At 38.1% G+C, this 25,466-nt stretch overlaps 2 protein-coding genes and 1 long non-coding RNA gene across 6 annotated transcripts in view; 2 read left to right on the top strand and 1 right to left on the bottom strand.

Moving 5' to 3' along the window:
- The window catches only part of Map4k3 (mitogen-activated protein kinase kinase kinase kinase 3), a 113,378-nt gene extending 88,958 nt beyond the window's left edge, over nucleotides 1-24,420 (top strand). For 2 of the 4 annotated variants that reach the window (XM_005390901.2, XM_005390900.2), the window contains 8 exons: nucleotides 2,410-2,468; nucleotides 5,022-5,125; nucleotides 9,651-9,822; nucleotides 13,885-13,953; nucleotides 14,032-14,124; nucleotides 18,128-18,198; nucleotides 20,059-20,114; nucleotides 20,680-22,095. In XM_005390901.2, coding sequence (XP_005390958.1) covers nucleotides 2,410-2,468; nucleotides 5,022-5,125; nucleotides 9,651-9,822; nucleotides 13,885-13,953; nucleotides 14,032-14,124; nucleotides 18,128-18,198; nucleotides 20,059-20,114; nucleotides 20,680-20,767 — 712 coding nt within the window. In that variant the 3' untranslated portion in view covers nucleotides 20,768-22,095. Of the gene's footprint in view, nucleotides 1-2,409; nucleotides 2,469-5,021; nucleotides 5,126-9,650; nucleotides 9,823-13,884; nucleotides 13,954-14,031; nucleotides 14,125-18,102; nucleotides 18,199-20,058; nucleotides 20,115-20,679; nucleotides 22,096-22,224; nucleotides 22,363-24,333 lie in introns of those variants that run through there. The other 2 variants (XR_001235318.1, XR_001235319.1) reach the window with 2 other exon arrangements.
- LOC106149263 lies at nucleotides 22,771-25,084 on the bottom strand. Its single transcript, XR_001235320.1, has 2 exons — nucleotides 24,995-25,084; nucleotides 22,771-22,958 (listed from the first exon to the last, which is right to left on the bottom strand). It is a non-coding gene; the product is annotated as an uncharacterized LOC106149263 (long non-coding RNA).
- Nucleotides 25,085-25,107: 23 nt separating this feature from the next.
- Nucleotides 25,108-25,466, top strand: part of Cdkl4 (cyclin-dependent kinase-like 4) — a 39,710-nt gene continuing 39,351 nt past the window's right edge. The window contains exon 1 of the mRNA XM_013517584.1: nucleotides 25,108-25,357. The gene's annotated coding sequence lies outside the window, so the exon portion shown is untranslated. The remainder of the gene's footprint in view (nucleotides 25,358-25,466) is intronic.

The following is a 25,466-nucleotide window of genomic DNA, read 5'->3' as shown; positions in this document are numbered from 1 at the left end:
TGTAGATGTATATTAGTACCATTTCTTCTACCACAAAATGAACACATGTTAAGCTTTCTTGAGCGCTGTGTTTTTGCTCTGAAGACAGCTTCATGGTGGTCATTCTGAAGACAGGTGCTCATGTAGATATTATCATTCCTTTGTCATAAAGCGTAAAGTTTTAAAATCAAGGTAAACTTGAATTTAAAGCCTGGATAAATTATACACCCTCTGATTAAATTCATCTGTAAAATAGAGCTGGTATTTTCATCTTGCAGAGTTGTTTTCAAAATGATAAATTACGTATATCAAGTACCTACCAAGGTCTCTGGCACCTAGTGGGCTGTCAATAAGAAAACAGTTGTCATCCTTATCATGCACTATAAATTGAACTGTGCCTGTAAGTGCACTTAAAATATTCGACATCAAATACATCAAGAAGTTGGTTAACTTAGGATTCCCATTGATTGGGTGCTGAGAAAATAAATTTTATTGCCTTTTATAAAACAATGATTAAAATTAAAGCAAACCATAGGTTACCATAGAACATTATATTTTTATAACATTTCAATATGCTGCCCACAGCTGTATTTTGAATGATTTCATTAATAGTTAGCCATACTTAATAACTGATTTTTCTTATCCAAGTGGTATTCTTCCTTATAATCTTACAGACCCTAATAGTCCTCCTGGGTTTTAACCAGTTCAGTAACTTAAAACCTAAGTTAACTTTGGAAGCCAGGGGTCAAGTTTACATGTGTGGATCAAGAACATTAAACTTATTGCCAATGAAAATCTGACAGGGACTTTATTTAGATTTTAATTCTGAAAGGCATTTTGTTTCAAAGCAATTTGGTGAAAGTGGGAAATCTTGTATTAAGTTATAAAACTTCAAAGTATATGAAAAGGACATGAATATAATTAAACTTCAAAGTATATGAAAAGGACATAGCATATAATTATAAATCTAGTTTTAAAAGTGTAAAATTTTTCCTAATATAAAGTTAGTTAAGTGGAATAATTAACAATGAGGTGTTTTAACCAGAAATGTAACATTAGGATATTCTAGATGCTGCGGAGTCCTTCAGAGCCTTAGCCTCTGGTAGTTCCTGGTTATGTATCACAATATCAAGACAATTTTAACTCACATAGACAAGTGCTTGCAAATGAGTAACAGCCTACTTTGTGCAAACTCAAAGTACTCTCTTTATTTAAATTGACCCAAAAGCGTAAACAAAAAGTAACAGTTTTCAGTCACTAAACGTTGACATTAAATAGACTAATACTGGAACGGTGTTTTTTTCTCTCTAAATCACTAACTATAAGACCTTGAGCAGAGATCAAAGCTTTAGATTTCTATACTATGACCGTCCTCATAGTATTGTTGGAGGAATTAAATATAAAAAGTATAAGACATAGTAAGGATTCAATGTGATTATTATAAGTTTTTATAACTACAAAGTCAATATGTAAAACATAGTGAAGGTAAAAATTACAATACCACAATGTTAAATCTGCTTAGTTGTTACTCAGTTATATGGTGATAAGAATACCCACTGAAAAGACTCTCCCAGGCTCGCTTGGAGTTGTGTTATGCATCACACATATGTTGTACAGTTTGATGTAAAATTGTATGATGCTTGATTTTTTAAACATACCAATGTGATGTGCTGACATCTAATGCTTGGCACATGTTCACATGTAAAAGAGGTTTAAAGATGTGCACAGAATTGGAGAAGTTTAATTTGAGGTTTGCAAAATTTGATGCACTAACAGTCTCCATTAAATTAACTTTCACTGTAAAAGATATTCGAGTGTATATGATTTTAAATTGTGATTTTAAAAGATAATTCAGTATGGATTTTTAGTTATTAAATTTGAATCAGATTTTTGCAGAACCCCTAAAGCACCGTTGCCAAAAATCTGAATCTCGCTGTTCCTGAATAACGAAACAAAAATGTCTTAAGTAAAAGGAGTTCTTAATATTATAGTGAGACACATTTGTATGTGGCTTAAGTTTATACAACTAAAAATACCTTTTCCTGGTTGTGGCTCATCTTCACCTTTGCAGCAGTACTCTGTAACCCAAGTTACTCATCTGCAAATTGAATGCTACCTTTAATTTGAGGTGCTAGGTACATCATGAACGAATAATTCAAACTTCTATGTATTTTTCTGTACAGTTTCTTTTTGCACTTTTCAAATAAATAAGGTCGTATTCTGTCTTACAAATACGTGATAGTAAAATATTTAAATACTTAATTCACTTAGAATTGATTGAGGAATATGAGAAAGGGAACCATTATATTCTTTCAGCACTTATTAGCACACCAACTTCATACTCATCTTCTCCACTGATCTGTGTGAGCCCCTTTGTTATATTCCCAGTTTGCCTGCGGATGTTACATACTCGTTTTCATTTACATTTAGGAAATTTGCTGTATCAGCAAAAATCCCTGAAACCAAGTGGTGTCAGAAGTGTTGTGTTGGTAAGTAAACTGTCCGGTACACATAGCTGTGCTGTTTTGCAGAGCACCTAAGAAAACCCCTTGAGCCTCGTGTTTAACTATACTGCAAAACGGTCCTTCCCCAAGGCATTCTTCCAGGAGTATTTTTACCCCTTAGTAAAATAAATTTCTTGGCCTTTACAGCCCTATATAAACTAAACCTGAGATAGCACCTTGCCCATAATAGATGTTTAGTAAATAATTTGTTGATTGGATAAATGAAGAAAGTGAAGTGGGTTTTGTTACTCAGTTTATTACATTGTGTTCTCCAAGGGGACTTGTCAGCCCGGTGATGACTTGTGAGACACCATTCATTCATTCAGCATGTACTATTATGCCCTGTGCTTGTGGTGTGAAAGTTGTAGTCTCCCTACTCACGTACCTCCAGAATAAATGCTTTACCCACCCTCATAACAACTAGTTTTTCTGTTGACTTGTAGCAAAAACAGAAAATGGTTCTCTTCCCTTGTTACTAGTATTATCCGTCACTTAAGACGTAAATCACCACCAGCAGGTATAATGTGGAGAGAACTGTAAAGATACGCAGTGTGACATAAAAATGTGGTAAATATTTAATTTTTTTAAAAAAGTATTAAAAGCCACCGTCAGGCCTGAGACAAGGAGCAGTCGGTACTGCGAGCCAAGGCTTGGCCCCGTCTGCACATGGGCGCTTCCTGGCTTGTTTACCCTGGGGGTAAATTGGAGTGAGTCTGTGAGTTCCAAGGGCGGACAGACCAGCTGCCCTCCCCAGCTTGGTTACATTATAAATAAACTCATCTTTCTATTAAAAAAATTATTGCAAAAAGAGACACATCTCAGTGGCAGAGGCGCCTGCCTGGCAAGCGCAAAGTCCTGAGTTCGATCCTCAGTACTGCAAACAAAAAACAAAAAAGGACACATTGCTGTTACTCCTCTTCGTAATACTCTTCCTCACTTCAAACATACTTATCCCATTATCCTTGCCACTTTCTGAAGCAGCTCTGGAAGTGTCCTTTCATATCTTTAGTTGTGTTATCACGGCTGCCTCAATTTCCTGAATCCATCCAAACATCTGTCATAATCATTCTGACTTTGGGGAGAGCCAGATGTTACAAGTGCCAGATCTGCTGAATAAGGTTGATGAGGATGTTTTTACAGCCTTGCTTAAGCTGGACACAACTCAGCGGCAGCATTCACCATATTTTTTATCGTACTTTGTAAAAACACGAAAGGGAACTTTCAGAACTTCTGGCGAAAATGGACAACGTATGTTTGAAACAAGGTGGAGTATTCTGAGGGCGATTAATGGCAGTACGTCTTTTACTGTAGTAAGTATTTTTAAAATTTAAACATCTACTGTGTATCTTGATTGCCTCCTGTTAGGCTACTAAAAAGTTGGTATTTAGGCTGGACCTCAAAAGAATTTAACTTCCTTACGAATGGCTGGAGATAAAGTAATACAAATATGTGGAGGCGAAAAACAAAAAACAAAACCATAAAGCTTACATAATAAATGCAGACTATTGCAGTTTAACTGGATAATAGGGTTGGGGATATAACTCAGTGGCACAGTTCCTGCCTGGCAAGCGTGAGGTCATGAGTTCAGTTCCCAGTACCCAAAAAAGAAAAGAAAGAGAACGATAGTGGATGAGTGTGCATAGATCAATTGGAGAAAGTACAAGAGGCCTTACGTGAACATAGGCTTTATTCACTGTACAATGAGGAAGAAGGTCCCGAGCCACGCAGTAATAGTAGGAAGAGCAAGTAAGAGAGAGAGATGCCCAAGACCTTGAAACCAGACTGGCAGAAGGATAAGGCCTTGCCAGTGGGAAATAAGCAAAGCAGCTGGCAGGGACAAAGGAAGGTGAAATGATGGTTTGAATCTCCGTTGAAACCTTCGCCAGACGGACTTGATTCTACATGTGAAATGGAGCAGGTTTTTCTTACAACTTAATTTCCTGTTTTCAAACCTAATGTGAAGCTTAAGGGTTACACTGCTTTTGCCCTTTTCATACTTCTTAAAATCTTTATCTCAAATATAATTACTTCATGTTTTAAGTAAAGAAAATCCCAAAATCTGAGACAACTCAGTTTTATTACTTGTAAATTTGGATGATAAGATTCCGATGAATGTGTGCCATGTTTTTAGCAACCATAAGAGTTTTATTAAAAGGGAAGAGATAAGAAAAATGTTCAAAATATTATTGTCTTAGAACGTTACTATCAGAAGCAGTCTGTGAGCCACTGGAATGTGTGCATTCTATCAGTTTGATAACTTATCTTCAAATTTACTCTGACCATATGTTGCCACCTCAGCTAACTTCCCTGCTAACCCGTAACCCTATAACAGCTAGCAGTTTCATGTGTGCGTGCGGACAAAATCCTGTAAGTCATGAGGGCATTTCATGCTGTTAGCCGAAAAGTATTTCTTTTTTGTGCCATATTATCTAATTAAATTAGAACTGGCAGCCAGCTTTTGGTTTTTCTTATTTTTTAAAGCATGCAACTATTATTTTAAGCATAATAGAACTCATGTTTACTTTTTTGCCTTGACAGTGAGAAATCCTTACACAGGCCATAAATACCTATGCGGAGCACTTCAGACTAGCATTGTTCTATTAGAATGGGTTGAACCCATGCAGAAATTTATGTTGATTAAGGTAAGCATGAAATTCAGCTGCTGACATTCTTTGTGTGAAAACCTAATTGTCAACTTTTCTGTTCTTCAAAAGAAAACACTTTTTTTTCCAGTTAATTCTCAAGCCAATTTGATGATTTTGGTTTATGTGGCAGAGTATTGGAAAATCTGCCTCACTATAATGCACTCATTTGGCCTGATGAAAGTTTTGAAAGAGACTAGAGATATAACTTAGGGTAAGGCAGTGGGGAGCTGAAAGGCGAATGTCTTGCATACATAGCCTCGTGTCAAAAATGGGATGCTAACACATCAGTGAAATGTTTTGAATATAGTCTGGTCTGGCCCAGTCCATCACAGCAGAAGACAACCGACAGGTTAGTGTTTGCCCTAGGTGGATAAAGGGTAACCATAGTGCAAGGGAAGTTACTTACTTTGGTTACTGTACCCACCTATATGTCTGTGCAGGTCTTCCCTGAGTATATTTGGGTTTGGGCTTTTCGGTTTCTCTAGAATCTTTGATTAATGAACTGTTTAAAATGTATAATATTACTCAGCTATACCTTATATTTTGGGGAAAAACTAACTTAAAATATATGCAGTCTCATTTACACCAAGGAAATATGAAATGAGTTTCTAAAAGTTACTTTCTTTGCTATTATATATGGATTAAGTAGTCTTATTTCCTGAGCATTTGTCCCTTGATAAAAATTGGAATCAGAATATAATTGGAGTGGGATTCTTTCTAAATTCTGTATTGAACTAGGCTATTTAAAGTTTTGCATTCCTGTAACTTAAAATCCTGTGGACGACTAAGAAATCCATTTTTAGTTTTCACATCAACATTAACCTCAAACTTAACTGGAACTAAAGAGATGAAAAAGTAATTTCAAGAATTTAAAATGTATTGAGATATTAATTCCACAAATAAATTCACTAAAAAAAAATGGTGTAAACCAAAAGCTGAGGAGGAGAGAGCCTCATAAATTTTCTACAGTAGAGCTATGGAATACAACCCATGGGTGGCAAAACTTGCTTTTCGACAAAAGGAAGCTGGATCTTCGCTGGAGTGTGCGACTGTTTCTGCAGTCTCATCCTGTCCTCTCTCCCTTCCTTTTCTTTCTCAGTCTATTTTAAAGAAGTCCTTCCAGTTCCTTTCACTTCTAACTCTATTGCAATGAAAAATAATTTCATTGTATAGATACTCACATATGCTGGTAGACTGATTAAACCTTACCATGAATTTTATTTGCTATCTGATATGTTAAACCATTCATCCTCATGCATAATAAAAGGTCTTTTCTCACAGGAATTTTAGATATCAAGAGTATACAGGAAGCAGAGTATGTAGTTTGAAAACATAGAAAGCTTAAAAATGACCTATCCATGGCCTCTTTTCAGATGGAAAGTACCAGGGAGTTTGGCCTGGCTCTGCCAGTGAGGCCTGTTGCTGGCATTGTGAGCTAGTGGACTTGCAGTACCATTCCGCCGTCAGGTCTCCTGCAAGGCTCTCCTACTCTGCCTGAAGCTCCCTTAGGCTTAGCTTCCCTTTCTGTGTTGATTTTATTACTATTTCTGTTTCATATGCTTCCATAAGCATATTTTGTTTCTATATCTGCATTATTTCAGTTAGTATTTATGATTTCTCTATACTGTAACTAACTGGGATGGGGGAAAGGAGAAAAGAAAGAAAAAGAAGGAAAGGAAAAAAATTTATATATACATGAGATAGCTAAGATAATTATACTACTAATATCTGTTGGTTCATTGAAAGAAACAGTTAATGCCTAATTCAATCAATTTTGCATGTCTATATCTGGTAATCTGAACAGCTACATTGAAGGTAACAATATACAGTGTAACAACCATTGTTAATTTCCTATCATTTTGTTTTGAAATGCTGTATCTTTTTTATTCTCATCAAAATAAAAAAAATTTTAAAACATTCTTATGCTTTCCACATTCTTCTTGGTGATATTTCTGGCAGTTTTTGTTTAATGAGTCTATCTTTTGTCATAAAAAGTTGAAAAGTTAAAGACCTTCTCAGCATACGTGATGTTCTTAATGCACGCTAAGCACAGTGCTGTTTACCAGAGAGAAATGAGTAAGGTGTGGGAACTGTTCTCCATCACCAAGAACACCGAGTTTTAAAGTCATGAGACAGAAATCTTTTGTTAATGATTTATATACTGCATAGTTATTATTGGAAACCAAATAGTACTCGAAGTATTCAAACTCTGTTGGCTTTTTAATATGCTGAGGAAAAAAGTAAAGAAACAAAAGCATTATTGTATTTCTGCTTTATCACTTTTTCCACATTTCAAAAAGAATTCTTCAAATTGTTTTACCTTATTAAAACATGACAAAGTCCAAAGCAGGTGCTAAGGTAATGGCAGAGCTCCTAGAGAGCTGGTTTGGAAAGTGCTGGTGAACGAACGTCTGTGCCCATGGGAGGAGGCGCCCTGGCAGCTGGGGGAAGGAGGAACTGCAGGAAGAGCAGGGGCACATGGAGCGCTGTGTTCCAGCCACGAGGACCATGTTGTATCTTCCAGCACTTTCAATCCTTCCTGTTTTCCTTAGGATTTATGAATTGCCAAATAATAAATAAGTCATATTCAGTAGCTGTGTTAAGTACTAGCAGTAACCATTTCAAAAATACAGTGAAGATAAAATATATGTATAAGAGCAACAAAAAATATAAAGTAAAAGCCAGGTGCTGGAGGATCACACATTTGAGGCCAGCCTGGGCAACTTAGTGAGCCCTTTTCTCAAAATTGAAAGGGCTGGGGTTGAAGCTCAGTATGCAGGCCCTGGGTTCAATTCCTAGTATCACCCCCACCACCACCAAAAAGAAAAGGTCTTATACGTTATATATACTTCATTAGTTCATTCTAATACATATCTTTGTATTGTAATTTATTTTATTTTTCGCAGTACCGGGGACTGAACCCCTGGTCTTACGCATGCTTGGCAAGTGCTATTCCACTGAGCTACATCCCCAGCCCTTTTTCTTTGCTACGGGGCCACACAAAGTTGCATCCTCCCTAGTAGCTGAGATTACAGGCTTGCACCACCATGCCTTGTAGGTTTTTTAAATTTTATTTGTACAATTTAGATATACATGATGAAATAGGAATAAATTGTTCAAAAGAAAAGATTTTTTTTAAATTGGCCTTTGCTGTGAAGAACCTCCTCAGAATTGCCTGTGACACTTCCCTTGAGGTAGAAAGTCCTTGGGGGTTTTTTGTTGTTTTATTTGGATTGTGTTCCTATATGTGCATGTATCCCTAAGCATCTGATTTTCAGAATCACCTGATTTTTCAAAACTCTGAAAGTAGAACCCAAAAGATATATTCATTCACATCTGGCTCCTTTCCTGCAACATTATGTTTATGTAGTTGCTGGATATAGCTATAGTTTGTTCGCCCTCGCTGTTCTGTAATTTTCCATTGTATCGTATTAGAATATTATTATGTGCAATTTTCCTCTGTATATGGCACTGAGTACCTCGTAATTTTATCGATTCTATTAATGGGCCTTTGGTTTACTCAGTTTTTATTATCCTGAGCAGTGCTGCCATGAACATTTTGCTGTCTCTCCTGGGCATGTGTACCCACGTCACCTAGAATGTATACCTAGGAGTATTACTGTCCAGGTGTAGGGAGTGCACATCTCAGCATTGTAAGATAATGTACTTAACCGGTGTGATTATACCAACTTATATACCCACCATCCATGCATGACCAGTTATTTATTCCAACTTATATACCCACCATCCATGCATGACCAGTTATTTATTCCAACTTATATACCCACCATCCATGCATGACCAGTTATTTATTCCTCTCTGATGTTAGTTTTTGTCATTAGTCTTAACTACTGGTGTTCTGGTGTACATGTAGTATCTCACTGTGGTTTTATTCCTTGACTGCTAATAAAGTTAGTGTTTTCTGTTTTTCCAAACCTACAAGATGTGAATTCTTTTTGTAGCAATAAAAAATTACTTTGAAATCATATAAAATTAAAGTTGGTAGTATAAGTTAGTTGAATAAAATCACTTGAGATAGGAGGCTCAATTTTTCTTACTTGGGCTTTGCCTGCCCACACTTGTCAGTTACATTCTGTTCTCATTACCGACTCTCATCTCTGCCCCCGTGTGCTCAGTGGGTGAGGAGAGCGGAGGGGTGTACCTGAGGAAGCGTCGAGCTGGGAGACAGGAGACTGCGCTGGCCTGCTGCCCCCGGCCGGCCACTCAGTTCCTGGGCTTCATTTCCCATCGCTGAAAAGAGAGTCGGAAGTTCCCTAATACCCTAAGATACTACTTTAAAACTTGCTAAACAGTATTTACAATAGTAAACCTCCAATTTTAGAAAGATACTTCATAATTTAGATATTTCTAGGTATCCTGAGCTGCCATGACAATAAGCAGTCTTTATAGTAGAAAGCTGTTTGTTATACCTTATAAGAGTGGAAACTTGTAATACTGTTCTCACAGAATTATTTGGCTTGCGTTTACCTTTATTTACCGTGCTCTGGTTTCTTTCGTGTAGCACATAGATTTCCCCATCCCATGTCCGCTCCGCGTGTTCGAGATGCTGGTCGTTCCTGAGCAGGAGTACCCGCTGGTCTGCGTCGGCGTCAGCAGAGGGCGAGACTTCAACCAAGTGGTTCGGTTTGAAACTGTCAATCCAAACTCTACCTCCTCGTGGTTTACAGAATCAGGTTTGCGACGTTTACAGTAAATACATTTACTGCACTTCTCACTAAGTGAGAACGGCATGAAGCTGGAAGAAAGAATGACTTGCTTTAAAGAAGCTAATTCTCTTGACACGTATAAAACAGTTTAGCAAAACAAAGCATATATATGTTGAACACATACACTTTTTTGCTTTGTGTAGTACTGGGGACTGAACTCAAGGCCTTTGTATTGAACTACTTTCCCAGGCTGCTGCCTTTTTTGTTTGTTTGTTTGTTAGACAAGGTCCTGCTCATTTTGCCCAGGCTGGGCTCAAACTTGTGATCCTCCTGCCTTGGCCTGTCAGAGTGCTAGGATTACAGCGTGCACTACCACGACTAACTCACTTTTTTAGTATAGAAATGAATATGGGAAGACTGATCCTCAAGAGCTCAGATTTGGTATAGAATAATAAATGAGCTTGCAACATCACTATAAAATGAGGGATATACATGGGTCATTTTCTGATTTTTGAGATACGTATGACATAAGACAATATTTTAAGTATCAGTTTGTCTCACAGGATAGTAGGTGTAGGTAACCACTAAAGTCACATTGGTAGCCTGGAGGTATAACTCAGTGTTGGAGCTCATGCTGTCATGTAGATGTTCAGATTCGTTTTTAGAAGATTTTCTATGCACCCAATTCTTTGCTGTTTATTAATATGAAAGTGAATCTTTATGAAACATGTATTAACACACATTAACATTAGAAGATTTAAAGCAAACAGTAAACACTTAGAAAACTCATAACCTTCAGAATTTTCAAATACAGTGGTACCTCAGTTCACAAACGCTTTTGTTTGTAAACAGTGTGATTCACAAACAGAAGTATCTGGCACAATTTTTCGTTTGCGAACTGCATTGGGTGGTGAGCACAACCACAGCCATCTTTTCTGCACAAACTTGAACATGGCCATTTTCTTCAGAATCATGGACCTAATTACAGGTCATGAACCAAGGTACAGCTGTGTTTAATTTTAAATGTCATACACTTAGAAATGTGTATATTCCATAACTTACCCTGCATCCCCAAAAATCATCAGGTAATTTTACCTTTTTTAATGACATTCCATCACTTAATAGGAATATAGATAAAATGATGATGGAGATACCTGACACATGCGAGTCTTTCCTTTTTTTTTTTTTTTTTTTTTTTGGTACCGGGAATCAAACTCAGGACCTTGCATTTGCCAGACAGGCAATTGTGCCGCTGAGCTATCTCGCCAGCCCCTTGATTCTCAGTTTTGAGCTTGCACTAGAAACGTGGGGAAACTTGTTAAAACATGTTGTGGGACCTGAGAATTTGCGTTTCTGTAAATTCTCAGATGATAATGGTGATGTTGCTACAGGGACCATATTTTGTAAACTACATGTATAGGCACATCTCAGGGTAACAGAAAAGGTGATTTTAAAAGCTGCATTATAGACTATTTTAAGTATCGTTTGTTTCCTGATACATACTTCTAATTGCTACACCAGTTGTTTTAGTCTCCTTTGCATCACTTTGGTAGAATATCTGAGAGAGAGAATTTAAACAAGGGAAGATTTGTTTTGGCTTATGGCTTTGGAGGTTTCTGTCCATGGCCAGGGGGTTTCATTATTCCTGGGCCTGAGGTGAGGCGCACATCGTGGCAGAAGAGGGTGGCGGAGGAAAGCTGCTCACTTTGTGGAGGCCGCAGAGCAGGCAGTGAGAGCGGAGGCTGGAGACGAGGCGGCCCTCGGTTACACTTGCAGCGGCCTGCTTCCCCTCACGAGGCCTGCCTGCTGACAGCCCGCTCAGCCTTCAGCGGAGGTTGGCACCCAGTGATGCATTCATTTCTCTCTGCCCCCCGCAACTGCTGAGCCTTCTGGGGCCAGTCAGAACACTGGCGGTACCCAGTAACTTCCATCCATTTTTAAAGGGTTTACAGTTAAGATGCAAAGTGTAAGTAAACAGCTACTTCCAAATTATTTGTGAGCATATTTGAAAGTAATTCTTCTCTGTAATTTATTTGTTTTAATATTGCCAAGTTGCTTCCCTTCTTCATAACTACTTCCCTTAGCAAACATTATCTCCAAATAATGAGCAGAAATTTGATTACAGTTTGAAACTTTCATATAAAATGTTTTGCTATGCAATAGACAGTGGCCACTTTAGAAAGCCATCTTTACAGGTCCCTGACAAGGGCTGTTCGTCAGAGTATTTGGCTAACAGGGGAATTGTCTGGGAAACAGTTTGCCAGTGAGATATTGATCAGGTGGGCATTTGTAAGGAACTAAGGTTTTTTTCTACCAAAAAAAATAATCACAGTTGTATTCACAAAAGCCTAGAGACAGTAGGTGCTGAAGCCAGGGTTCTTTGTAACACATTAAACCTGACTGCAACTGTTGTGGAAGGAAAACATCACCTGCCTTGACAGCACTGTGAGGCCCTCTGTCCCCCGCTTCCTCCCCAGTTCTCTGTTACCTCTTTCCCTCACCCACCCATCTTTCCTTTCCAATAGCTGGTGCTCATCTGCTCTCCCATCTCTCCCTCCTTCTCTGTTTTAATGGGGAGAGATTGTAATGTGATAAATATTTGTTGTCAGTGAATTTCCCTTAATATCCACCCCACACACCCACCCCCCATACTGATGATTGAGTCCAGGGCCTTTGCACTGAGCATTTTTTTTTTTTTTTGAGACAGAGCCTCACTAAGTTGCCCAGCCAGGGCTTGACCTTGTCATCTTCCTGCCTCAGACTCCTGGAGTGCCAGCATCATAAGTGTACACCACCATGCCTGGTTACTCTCTCACACTTTTTAATTTTAAATCCCTCTCTTGTAGTAGTTGAACAGTAAAGGCCTCATTTCCTTACAGAAGAATTTTAGACAGCTGTGGATCTCTTCCTTTCAAAGAACTTTTGATTACGTGGCCTTACCCTGATGAACACCCTTTATTGAAAGTTAAATATGGCAAATATAATTCATTTCTTTGTTTGAGATCATGAGATAAAGATAGAGGAATGATTAGGGTGTGCATTAGACGAAATTATTGGCTAGCAGCACTGATGAAAACTTCTGATACCTCAAGTCACACACCTCCAATCGGATCAGAATATCTTGAGAGTGATAGCCAGGCATCAATGTTTTTTAAAGATGATCCCAGTATTTGGGACCTAATTATTATAGGCAGTTAGAAAAACTTCATTTTCCTGGCTTTTTGTGCAGCATTGATTAACTGGCTATGAAAGTAGATTGTTTAGATAGGTTCATATTCTTAATTTTCACCAGTTTTGTAAGAACTGCAGCAATATGGTTGGCCTAACTTGCAGTCGGAAGCCAGTTCAACATCCCTCTAACCCTGGTAAGTTACGGTAGTGACACATTCAAAATATAACAGTTCTTAGTGCTGTAACTACGAACTGGAAGTAGAAAGCAGACAGGGTAGAAGTACATCACATCCACTGCAGTTGTTCCGCATGAATAGAGGACAGGGGTTCATACTGATACAGACCTTTGGGTGTGCCGTATTTGTTCTCATTTCATAAAAAACTAGTCATTTAAGTCTTTTTCACTTGATAAGAACTTCGATAAATCATCGTAGCAGAAACCATGTTCTTTGGCATCTGGGCAGTGTTTCGTATTTCTCAAAATGTTTTCAGTTATCTTATTTATACTCAAAGTAATTTGTTCAGCTCTCTGATTCATTTATTTTCATTTATTCAGCGCATATTTATTGCATATGCTAGGCACCAACATGTAATGATGTGCAAAGCACAGTTCAGGCCTTCTGACTTTAAAGTCAGAAATCACTTATTGCCATAATTTAGGTGACTTACCACCCCTGGTTTCAATTATAAATAATTCCCTCACCAATAGAATTAAGAAGACTTAATATTTACAATATAGTTCTATGTTGAGCCCCATTAAAATCCAGGTCGCCTAGCTCAGCACCATACCTTTACTGCAAATGATGTATGTACATTTCAAATACAGTAGTGCTCAGAATTCTTCTTTTGTTTTTTTAATGTCTCTTGCTCTAATATCACGGTTTTCTGTAAGTTTATCAGGCTTTCTTTGTGTTGTAGACACCCCACAGACAAGTGTAACGCATGTAACCCAGCTGGAGAGAGATACCATCCTTGTATGCTTGGACTGTAAGTTTTTATTGGAACATCTTATTTTAATAAGAGTCTCTTTATCTTAGTTTCTGAACAACGTTTGTTTTTCTCTAGGTTGTATAAAAATTGTAAATCTCCAAGGAAGACTGAAATCTAGCAGGAAATTATCATCAGAACTCACTTTTGATTTCCAGATTGAATCAATAGGTGAGCCAAAGTTTTGTATTTCTTTGCATTATGAACTGCTTAAAATGTGTGATAATTATCTGAAATGTTGAGTGTGTATTATTAAGGATGTTTCATAATACAGGACATAGTAACCTGAGGTCACTATGAGTCTTTGTCTTGCTTAGTCAATTTCTTCCCCACTGGCACAAAATGCCCAGCACCTACAACTTCAAGGCAAGGAGAAGAGGTTTATTTTGGCTCACGTTTCGGAAGTGTCAGTACTCGCATGCTTGGTAGCGTGTAGAAGGACTGGACAGGGGAGGGCTGCGCACTTCACAGCACTCAGGAAGCAGAGTGAAGGGAAGAGCGGGGAGGGAAGACACGGCCTTCCAGCTCGCGCCCCAGCGACCACCTCTTAACAGCAGGCCGCCCGTGAGCCCCGTACTCCAGCCACCTTGCAGACGCCCGCCTGTGAGCACATCGGGCTCAAACCAGAGCAGCCTTCACCTTACACGTGCTCTAAAATAGTGTAATAATTTTAGTGTAAATAATACTGCCTTTTTTACGGGTTCGGCATTTGCCAAAGAAATAAACACTGCTTCAAGTATTTTAAAATTTTAGTATATACATCCTGTTGTGTTTTTACTGTTGTTATTTGCTAGCCAGAGCATTTTAAGTATATAAAATTTGCTTTTTGCCATTTTCACATTTTCCTTAGAGTTTTTTGTGGAAAAGGAGTCTAACAGAATTGGTATTTTAAAGTAATTATATTTAGGAAAAATAAGGTGAAAATAATCATATAAAGGGTGGTGCTGGGAAAAAGAACAATGATTACAGAATTTTTCTGATTTCCTTTTCAAGTAAGGTAAAGGTATTTGCATATATACATTGGCCCAGGATAAGACCAAGGGCAAATGCGCCTTACTCGTGGTTCTGTTTTCCTCACTTCTCCAGCTGGAATTGTTCTCCCCCAACAAATGACAGTGATAATATTTTGGTGATATTTCAAAAGCCATCTGGTCAAGGGGTCAAAATGGAATCCATGCTTAAAAAGACATAGCCAGGGTCAAAAACAAGACAAACATCAGAAAATAAGGTAGTATGCAGCCCTGCAGTCAAGAGGCCTGCTGGGCTTCGGGTGTAATAGAGCACAGCTGGGCTGATGGTGATAAAGACAACTAAAAGCATTGTAATTTATAGCTGAGTATTTTTCATCCCTCAGGGAAAAGAGACTCTCTATCCCATTCAAACGGTTGCAGATGGTAGACAAAGAATTCTCAATAAATCAGTGTTTAAAATTGTTACTAAAATCAAACAAAATTAGTACAAAGGGAAAATGTAATCTGGTTTCTGAAAATAGACTTTTAAAAGATCTTAATCAAATAGTAACAAGTAGAGTGCCACATTACCGGTAGGCTTCATCCCCAGAAGACAAGGATAGCTCTGCATTAGGTGTACAAGTTGGGAGCACCGGCACCCACCTTCGTTCCCAGCTACTTAAGAGGCTAAGGCTGAAATATCACAAGTTCAAGTCCAGCCTAGGCAGCATACCCCATCTCAAAAAAGGAAATGTATTTATGTAACATGGCACATTTTGTTTTATTTAAAACATGCCTTAAATTAAAAAGTCATGTGACTCCAATAAGTATACAAGAAAGCTTTCAATATAATCTCAGTTATTAATGATAAATAACTTATAAATTAGAATAATAACGAGGTGTGGTGGTGCATTCCTATAATCCCAGCACTCAGGAAGCTGATGTAGGAGGATCGTTCTGGGTTCAAGACCAACCTGGGCTACAGAGTAAGTTCAAGGCCAGCCTGCACTGCACAGCAAGATCCTGTCATTTAAAAAAAAGACCATAATATAAAAATATTTAACATATTAGAAATAGGGGAAGAGGCCGGGGATAGAGCTCACCACACAGCGCCTGTCTGGCACGTGCACAGTCCTGAATTCAATTACTGGTACAAAAAAAAAAAAAAAAAAAACCAGAAAATGTCCTTTATCATCTAGCAAAGCCTATTAAAAATACCATGTTCAATGGTCAGAACAATTCCTATTGAAGCAGACAAGAATGTTTACTATTATTACATTGTCTTATTAAGGAAGAAAAGTATGAAGATAAGAAAGAAAAAGTTTAAAAAATCCTTTTTGTGCTGGTGATATGGTATCGAAATACGGTATCTACATAGAATATAAAACTCTTACATTAGTAGAACTAAAAAGAGATTCACACTAGATATGAGCAACAGAAATGAATAGCTTTCCTAAACAGTCTGAACATTTTAGCAGGAAAAAAAGATACCTTTCACAATCGCAGTAGAAATACACATAAAAATAAAGTTAGAGGGCTGAGACAGGAGGGTTTCTTGAGCCCCAGAAGTTATAAGCCACCTTAAAAAAGGAAGAAGTGTTATCAAAACATGTTTAAGATGATTTCTAAGAAATTCCAAATTATTTCTTAAAAGCATAAAGTATCATTTGAACAACCAAAGAACTACATCATATCCATGGACTCAGCATGAGAAAGGTGTCAGTTCTTTTTTTTTTTGTTTTGTTTTTTCTTTTTTTGTTTTTCTTCTGGTACCGGGAATCGAACTCACGACCTTGCGCTTGCCAGGCAGGTGCTGTGCTGCTGAGCTAAATCCCCAGCCCCAAGGTGTCAGTTCTTTACATTAGTTCACAAATACAGTACATTTGCAGTAAAAATTCCAACAAAATGTTTTGTACCACTTAATAAATTCATCTTAAAATTCATGTGCAAATGCCAAAGACCAAGAATTGTAAAATAAATGTTGACCAATACTTGCCCTGGTCAGTATTGAAACTTTCTATAAAACCATAGTTATTAAGACAGGCATTACTGAGCATAGTGGCACGCATCTGTAATCCCAGCACTTGGAAGGCTGAGGCAGGAGGATTGCTGGGAGTTTGAGGCCAGCCTGGGCTGCATAGAGAGACCCTGTCTCAAAAAACAAAGAAAGAAAGATTAAAAGATAGAAGAGTAGGGACAGAAAAAGAAGACTCAAGAAAAGACCAACATGTAAATGGGAATTTAAGACGTTATGTATCAGTGAGAAATGATGGATTGTTCCAACAAATGATGCTGGTACTGCTAGTCCTCTACAAGAAACAAAGTTAGACTTTTTCCTTATGGGATACATACAGAAATAATGTATCAAGTATGTAAATACAAAAAACAACTAAAATTTACCTTATTTATGCGTAACTGTTGTGTCCCAGTATTTCAAGGACAAGGTATCTTACCTCAGAGAAAGTTTGTACATGTTTTCAAAAAAATTAGCCAGATGTGGTGTGCACACCTGTAATCACAGCACTCAGGAGGCCAGCCTGGGCTACATAGTGAGTTCAGGGCCAGTCTAAACTATACAGTGAGACCCTGTCTCAAAAAACAAAGAAGAAAAGAAAAGAAAATGTACAACAGTGTTTGTTGCAGTCTTATTTATAATAATAATTTTTTTTAAAACTAAAAGTCACCATACCTCATGTATGACATTTGTAATAAAGCTTGTATTAATAGTGTAAACTTATGGTGTAGAAATGATAAAAGCATGCACAAGAACAGTAAACCCAAATTTATGATAATGGTTATCTTAGAGAGGAAGGAGAGCAGAGCGGGATCAGGGGCCAGGTCTGTAGGGGATGCCACTGGATTTGTTTTTATTTAAAGCATAAAGCAAATGTGGAAGAATGTTAAGATTTCGTAGTTCATTGATACATGTGTGTTTTTATGCTATTGTCTATATTCTATATGTTTGCAGTATTTTATTTTTTAAATTGGTTAGTTTATCAAAACAAAAATATCTGTAACAAATATTTTCATTGAATTTTTTACCAAAAAGATGAAAAAGCGCTACATAGTATATTTATAAAATTCTACACAAAGATGCCATATAAATGTACAATAGCTGACATCAGGTACTAGTTGAAATATTATGGTGTGAGACAGAGGAATAAAATGCTTATCAGTTGAACTTTTGTACTATTAACAGTAATTGAGCTGTTCTTGCCTGCTAGTTTGTCTACAAGACAGTGTGCTAGCTTTCTGGAAGCATGGAATGCAAGGTAGAAGCTTTAGATCTAATGAGGTAAGTAATCTTTCCAAAATCCTGCCCCTTAACCAGAAGTCCAGCATGGTGGCCCGTGCCTCTCGTCCCCGCTGCTCGGTAGGGCAAGGCAGGAGTTTGGAGCCAGGCTCCAACAGAGTGAAAAGTTATCTTAAATAAAATTTTGAATAGTCACAAGACATTATAAAATCTACTTCAAATCATTCTCTTTAACTTTGGGAAATTACTAAATGGTACTGGTGATATCTGATTTACTAACTTAATACCGTGTTCAGTCTAGTAGCACATACCTCAGAGCCACGACTTTCTCTATTATTCAGGCAGCTTCAGTGCATATTGAATATGCTTCCAGATAATAACGCCCAAATGGAGAATAAGAACTTCTCAGTACTACTGCAAGTGAGCCAACTGTGGTTTCTTTCAGCATTCCCAGGCTGAGACCTGGAATAAGAGTGCTTATGCTGGCACTCTCTGTCCTGAGACATTTTACCTACCTGTTTTCCAGTGATAATGACCAAGAATTCCTCTACATTTCTCTTGAAGCCAGCCTGCTTCCTATTTGTTACCCTTATTCGCTTGATGTTGCTAAGACTGTGCCTCTTTTTGTTAGCCTTTAGCTGCATATCCTGAGTCCTTCTTACCTTAAAGGAATAAGTTAAGTCATGTAAAGCATTTATGGTAGAAAGTGTCAGGGCTATAAACGTGAATAAAACATATAGTGCCTGCCCCCTAGAATATTAAAATCACCAAAAATTCTTTCAGTACCCACAAGCCCATCAATATTGCTTGATCACCGGAAGGAAAGGAAAACCTCAGATTCAGATTGCTCAACCCAGGAAATAACTCATTTCTTTCTGTTTCCATTTCTTCTAACAAGTAATAGCATTTCTCCTGGCAAAGCAAGCAGGATAGCTCAGTAATAGTGAGCATGCATTCTGGAAAGCAGACATACAGGTTCAATCTCAGCCCTCCTGTTAATAGCTCAGTGATGGTGACATGTCACTAAAACTTCTCTCAGCCTGTGTTTCTTCATTTGTGAGCTGAGAGTTAAGATGGAAGGAAATGAAGCATGTAAGCGCATGGCACAGTGCCTAACCGCTAGTGAACACTGAATAAAGGTTGCTGCTAGTGTGTTTCTAGCAGTAATTCCAGTAAGCCAGCTCACTTCTCAGAAACACTTTCAGAAGCACCAGAGGGGATGAGAGGGAGACAAGAGCAGTCCACAGCGAGTAAGCACTCGTCCGAGAAACTGCGGCATCGTGGGTGGGAGAGAGTGCCTGGGGGTCCCCAAAAAATGCTTAGCCCGGTGTTGTACTGTCTTGCACTTCTGTGAACATCGCAAAGTACTACTGTAAGGTAGATCTTTTCTACCCATTGTGTAGGAGGCAAACTATGTCCAGCAAACTGCATGCCTTGTCCGATGTCGCTGCTAATAAGTGGGGAACCAAGAGTCAGACTGAAGGCGTGTCTGGCTTTTAAGTGCTTCCTGTTACACCACACGGCAGCCTTTTAAGTGGAAGAATAGATCTACGTGGCTTGCCGCTGCCAGTGACCCTGCTATGCTATTAGTATTAACATCAAGGGTGAAAAAAATTCAGATAAATAAAATGGACTCAGTGCTTTTTTTTCCTTAAAAATTTTATTCCTGAAATTCTGTAATCTAGCAAGCAGTTTTCTTTACCTATACTTTGTAGTTAATTAAGTTAGTCACATTTTTTCCTGGACTACCAAATCAACATGCAAGCTGACAGTGAATAGTCATACAGGGATATTTTTCCATTCTAGGAATTATGTTTCTTTCCTGTAAAGTTATAATGAAATGCCCATAGAAGATTTTGTGTCTTTAATTTCAGGAAATAAATTTATCTTTTAATTGAACAGGTAACACAAGAAATTTCAGATAACACAAGAATTTTCAGGCTGCTTGGATCTGACAGGTATGAAAATGGATTGAAAAAAAAAAAAAAAAAAAAAGAAAATGGATTGTATCAAATGTGTTTTCTAAATCCAGCATGCAACAGGTTTCTCTTCCAGGAGAATTGAAATTTGTGCAGTACTATGACCAACATTGTGCTTTTAAAACTGTCTGATTTACAACATAGGCAAAAGAAAAAATCACATGTTAACACAGAACTTTCTGATTTTAGGGTCAAGTAAAATTTTGGAGTTCTATTCTGACTCACCTTCTGATTCTTGCAAATTATTTTAGAATTTATAAAAAGAATTAAGTTCCAACCAAATTATTCCTAACTTACAGATTTCTGCCCCTCACTCCCAACTCTTAGAATACCGGCTTAGAGGTGGGAGGTAGTGGGCAGCAAAAGTACTACAGAGAGCTAGAACTGGCTGTTTAATCACAGTTACAGCAAATTATTTCTGCCCATAAATCAAATGAGGAGCATGTATACAGGCGTGTAATCAAGAAACAGTGGAAAAGTTTCTGCTAACATTAGTTTTGAAGACTAACTTTGTTTCGTTATGTGTTTCTTTTATTACTTTTAGGGTCGTGGTTTTGGAAAGTAGGCCAACTGATAACCCCACCGCAAACAGCAATTTATACATCCTGGCGGGTCATGAAAACAGTTACTGAAATGTATTGTGCTTTGACAGTTAACTCTAGAAAAACAAACACTACCGCTGCAACATTACGGGATGCTCGGCGCTGTACAAAAGCTGCAGTAACCTGGCTTCAGTTGCTTGTAATTTATTGTGGCGTGAGACAAGATGGGAAATCTGTTTTAAGTGGTATGGATATATCCAGCATATTGAGCCACACAAGTGCTTCGTTCACGGTTGTGATCTTTGTACATATAGGCAGTATTTTTCTGTGAAACTTAATATTGCGAAAGACATACACTAAGAATTTATGTAGATAATGTACTTTTATGAGATGTACAAGTAAATGTCTTATCTGTACAGATGTAAATGTTGATGAAAATGCTATTGGGGTTAATATTTTAAGTATCTTTAGTATATTCATGGGTGTGGTTATATTACAAAATGGGATGCTGGCAATGAAACAGTACTTTAACACTATGGTATTTTTTATTGTATGTAATTTAGTAATATGAATATAAATCTTGTAACTTTTACAATTGTAATGGCAGTTGTAATCATTTTATAATCTTGTTTTTAATTTTAATGCAAGTACACTGGTGTTTATATTTGCACAGAGTATTGATACGTGATACATTGTCACAAAAGGAAGCTGTGACATTGTCAATGTGCGGTTGGCTCCACAACATATTTTTTAAATGTATTTGGGTTGTTTTCTATATGGAAAAAACCAATTAATCACCTGTTGTAGTAACTGATCTTTTTATATTTAAGCAGAAATCCTGTAAGATTGCTTGTCTTTGCTTTAAAATGTCTTTGAAAAAATTTTAAATCACAGAGTAGCGGTACCATGATGTAACACTATAGTTGTCTGAATTACGGTATGCACAAAAAATAAATTAGCATTATAAAGAGTCCATAGTCGACATTTCATATAATCACACTGAGGAACTATGACATTCCATAGAGTGAAGTGGTTCAAATTGCTAGTGGAATTTTTTACTTTGGTTGGCCTTACTTTATGATTACTTTCATATTTCTTTTGATTTAGAGTTAACACATGGCCAAAATAATTTAGTTACTACCTCATACAAACAATATAATGGTTACTACACATCACAGGAACTTAGTTTTGGTTAAAGTCATTTTTTATTCCTTTTTCCAGTGGAATATGTATAAACGAAGTTTAGCAAATTTACACTTTGGGGTCTTTTTGGTATATGTTCTTTATATTTTAATGTGAATATATATACACTAAGAACAAACTAAATTGTGATTTATGGTCTTCATTTATTTTAATTGATGATGGTTTTAAATATGTTCCTGATTGTACATAGTGTAAAATAAACACGTTTTTTAATACTCTGTTGTATAGTAGCTTGTCATCTGGCTTAAACTGTACATAGTAGCACTAAAGTATAGTAAGGAAAAATCTCCCTAAGGACCTAATTCTGGTCCCTCAAGTCATTTATATTTGCTTTGTGATTTCAGTTTCATGAAGCAGTAATATTCCCTCACTTGAGGGAGGAATCCCTGACGTCCGATCCTGACAATCAATTAAATAAAGCGATTTGGTCACAGCAGGAGTCGGCAAACTGCAGTCTTCAGTCCAGCCCTGCCCACTGCCAGGTTTTGTAAAAGCTTTACAATAGCAGTGTCACAACTGGGTGCATTTGTGCTACAGCGTTAGGGTTGGGTGATTTCAAAGGAAGTCTAGGCCTGCACAGCCTAAAATGTTTACTGTCTGGCCATTTACAGATAATAATTTGCCATCAAATGAGTTAAAAGTAAAAAGGATGTTAGGGAGTGCATTTCTGGACGGAAGAAGTAGAAAGAATAATGGGAAAGACTAGATTGGGCAGTTAGGAGGCACCATTTCTACATTTCTCATGCTACTGCCTGTCACTACGGCCTTCAGTCTTTCACCTGAATGTAAGATAGCTTCCATGCCTAACGCTGTACAGATGGTAATGTCGTAGCAGTTGGGTATATTGGTTTTTCCCAAGCACTGTGAATAATCTTAGTATTAATGACCAGTGACTTTTTAAAAACATCTTTACTAATATAACACTATCATCATTTTGCTGAAAAAAAGATTCATGGAAAAGATTTTCAAGAAATTAAGATTCTGTTTTCAGCATCTATTGACAAGGTTGGTGATCCTTTTCCTGGACCGTTGTTTTTCCATCTCCAAGTCCGTTAAGTTACATAAAGGGCCTTGCTGTCTGAAAAAAAAAAAATCACATTTAACTGTCAAGCACCTAGAAGTATTTTCAAGGAATAAAATATACAATGTGTATATTAACCACAAAGTTTTTAAGAATCTGAGATCATACTCTGTGGGGTAATGAATGCTCAATAACCTTTATTTTTATAAAATTGTAAAAAATATTCTAAGGTGCACCCTAGCATGAAAACCCTGGTAGAGATTAAATCAGCATTTCTGAGTGTGGTCCAAAGATCACCTGTTTCAGAGAGCTTCATCTTTAATGACATTTGAAAATGCAAATTTCTAACCATGCACCTTGGAGCTTGCCTCTAATCTCAGCTCCTGAGCAGGCTGAGGCAGGACGAACCTGAATTCAAAGCCAACCTGAGCAAGACTCTCAAGAAAATAAATTTCTAGGTTCCATCTAAGAACTAAGAACTTTTGATTAAGGATCTTTATTCCCTCAAAAGGAAATGCACTGAAGTGTTGGAAACAATCTAGTTCACCTTCATGGAAGTTTCAAGCTACCTCTAGTTATGTAGATGTTATAAGAAGAAAAATCAACTGCTTATGGGCCTTGTGGCATTGTTAGTTTACGAATGTGTCTCTAATTTCAGTAGAGGCCAGGAAATAAAGGACAGAGAGGTTATATCAGTTTTCATTATTAGAGAGGTGAAAGTATACAAAATGGGTAAACATTGCAGGTATCGTTCATTTTATTTTACGGATAAACTGAGGCACAGAGGTTGCACAGGCCCAGAATGGTAACTGACAGAGCTGAGATTTGAGTGAGGCACTTAGGGCAAAGTGCATTCTGATAACCAGTAGGTTGGCCACTAGTGCCAAACCTGTGGCATGCCTGCCACAGCTGGCTGGTTTTTGTTTTGTTTTTGTCTTTTTGAGACAGAGTCTTGCTATGCAGTTCAGGCTGGCCTTGAGCTCACTTTCTAGCCCAGGCTGGTGTCAAACTTGCAAGATCCTCCTGACTCAGCCTCCCAAGCGCTGGGATTACGGGCGTGCGCCACCACGCCTGGCTCTGTTGGTTACTGGAACCTCTAAGAGGTTCACCATCACTATGCTGGACTATTACATGGAATACATGCAGTATGTTCCCTGCCTACTAAAATATTAAAAGAGTTTTTCCTTCAGAAACTAGATACTTTCCTGCAGTTGGATTGTAAATAATGATTTTCACTGTCTGTTTGCAACAAGACAAATAAAATCTTTGCCTTAGTTTTTTGCTTTACCAAGAAAGATTTTTGATTTAAAGAATTTTTGTATTAAGTAAAATGAACTTTACAATTCAAGCTTGTTAGATAAGGCTAGTCAAAACATACTACAAGAGCTTTTACTTTTGTGAGACAATTACATAACGTATTGATTATTTACAGTCTGTCCACGCACTTTCCCGGCATTGGAGAAAAGATTGAAAAGGCTTCATTCCTAGCCAGTACTCATCCAAGAAGAATGTTTGTATTAAAGGTAAGTGGCAAAGTGTAGTATTAAAAAGTACAAAAAGGTGTGTCTGATTCTGCTTTGCGGTGGGAAAGCCTTTGTGCAGAAATACTTGTAAACCACGCTATTGAGAGATGAGTTCATCCTGCGCAGGAGAAAAACCTGAGCAGGAACTTACAGGCCTAGGTGTCTGAGAAAACGCTGCAGGTTCAAGGAGTAGCAACCTTAAACCAACGAGCTTAGCGTGCGCGGAGCAGGCGGGCCCGTGTGAAGGGCTTCCTTGTTAGGACAGTGGCTGGGAGCCAAGCATTGCAAAAACTGCCAAGGCCGAGCGCTGCAACGATGTGGAGAAACCATATAGGAGTGGGTAAGTGTACACTTACGGTGAGACTTCAGCTTAGTGGAAGTGTGTTTGGCCCTGCAGCAAAGAGAGAAAGGTGGTTTCTGCTTCAATGTTTGCTGCAGATGGAAATTTTGAGCATGTTTCTAAGCACATAAAATAGAGAACTCAGGTGGATAAGAAGAAGGAGACTTGCGAGGGAAGGGGAGCTTGGACCTCTGGCCAGTTCGGGGAGCATTTTATTGATGTTAAAGTACCTGTGTGTTCATCAACAGCCTTCTTAATCTTGGGGAAAAAAACTAAAGCTTCAGCAAAAATTAGCTTTCCCGAGGTTAAGACATTCATCTCCATGTAGCATTAACACGTTATTTGCTGGACTTTCTTTCCGACTGGATGGCAAAACTGTCTTCTTCCCAATCAGCCCCGGAATCATACAGTACTCCCTGAGGTATGAAAATGGCATTAAGACCCGCAGCACATGGACAGCGGCTGGTCCCGGAGAGTTGGCAGAGAAGTGTGTCCGCAGTACGTTAAGACGAAGTAACGACGGGGTATGGACTAGTTAATATCTCCATCTACGTGAGCTTGATTTTCTGCTCTTGATGCCGTGGGAAGGGACGGTGAGTGTCCCGTAGCCCTGTTCCCGAGGCATCTTCGTCCTGCTGCGTGCCCACCCGCACGCTGCGGGCGCGCGCAGAGGCGGGCCGAGGGGCCGGGGACCGCCCAGCC

The sequence above is a fragment of the Chinchilla lanigera genome, unplaced genomic scaffold (assembly GCF_000276665.1).
Source record: "Chinchilla lanigera isolate Chin_1 unplaced genomic scaffold, ChiLan1.0 scaffold00040, whole genome shotgun sequence".
Taxonomy (NCBI): Eukaryota; Metazoa; Chordata; class Mammalia; order Rodentia; family Chinchillidae; genus Chinchilla; species Chinchilla lanigera.
This window is presented reverse-complemented; position numbering and strand designations above follow the sequence as displayed.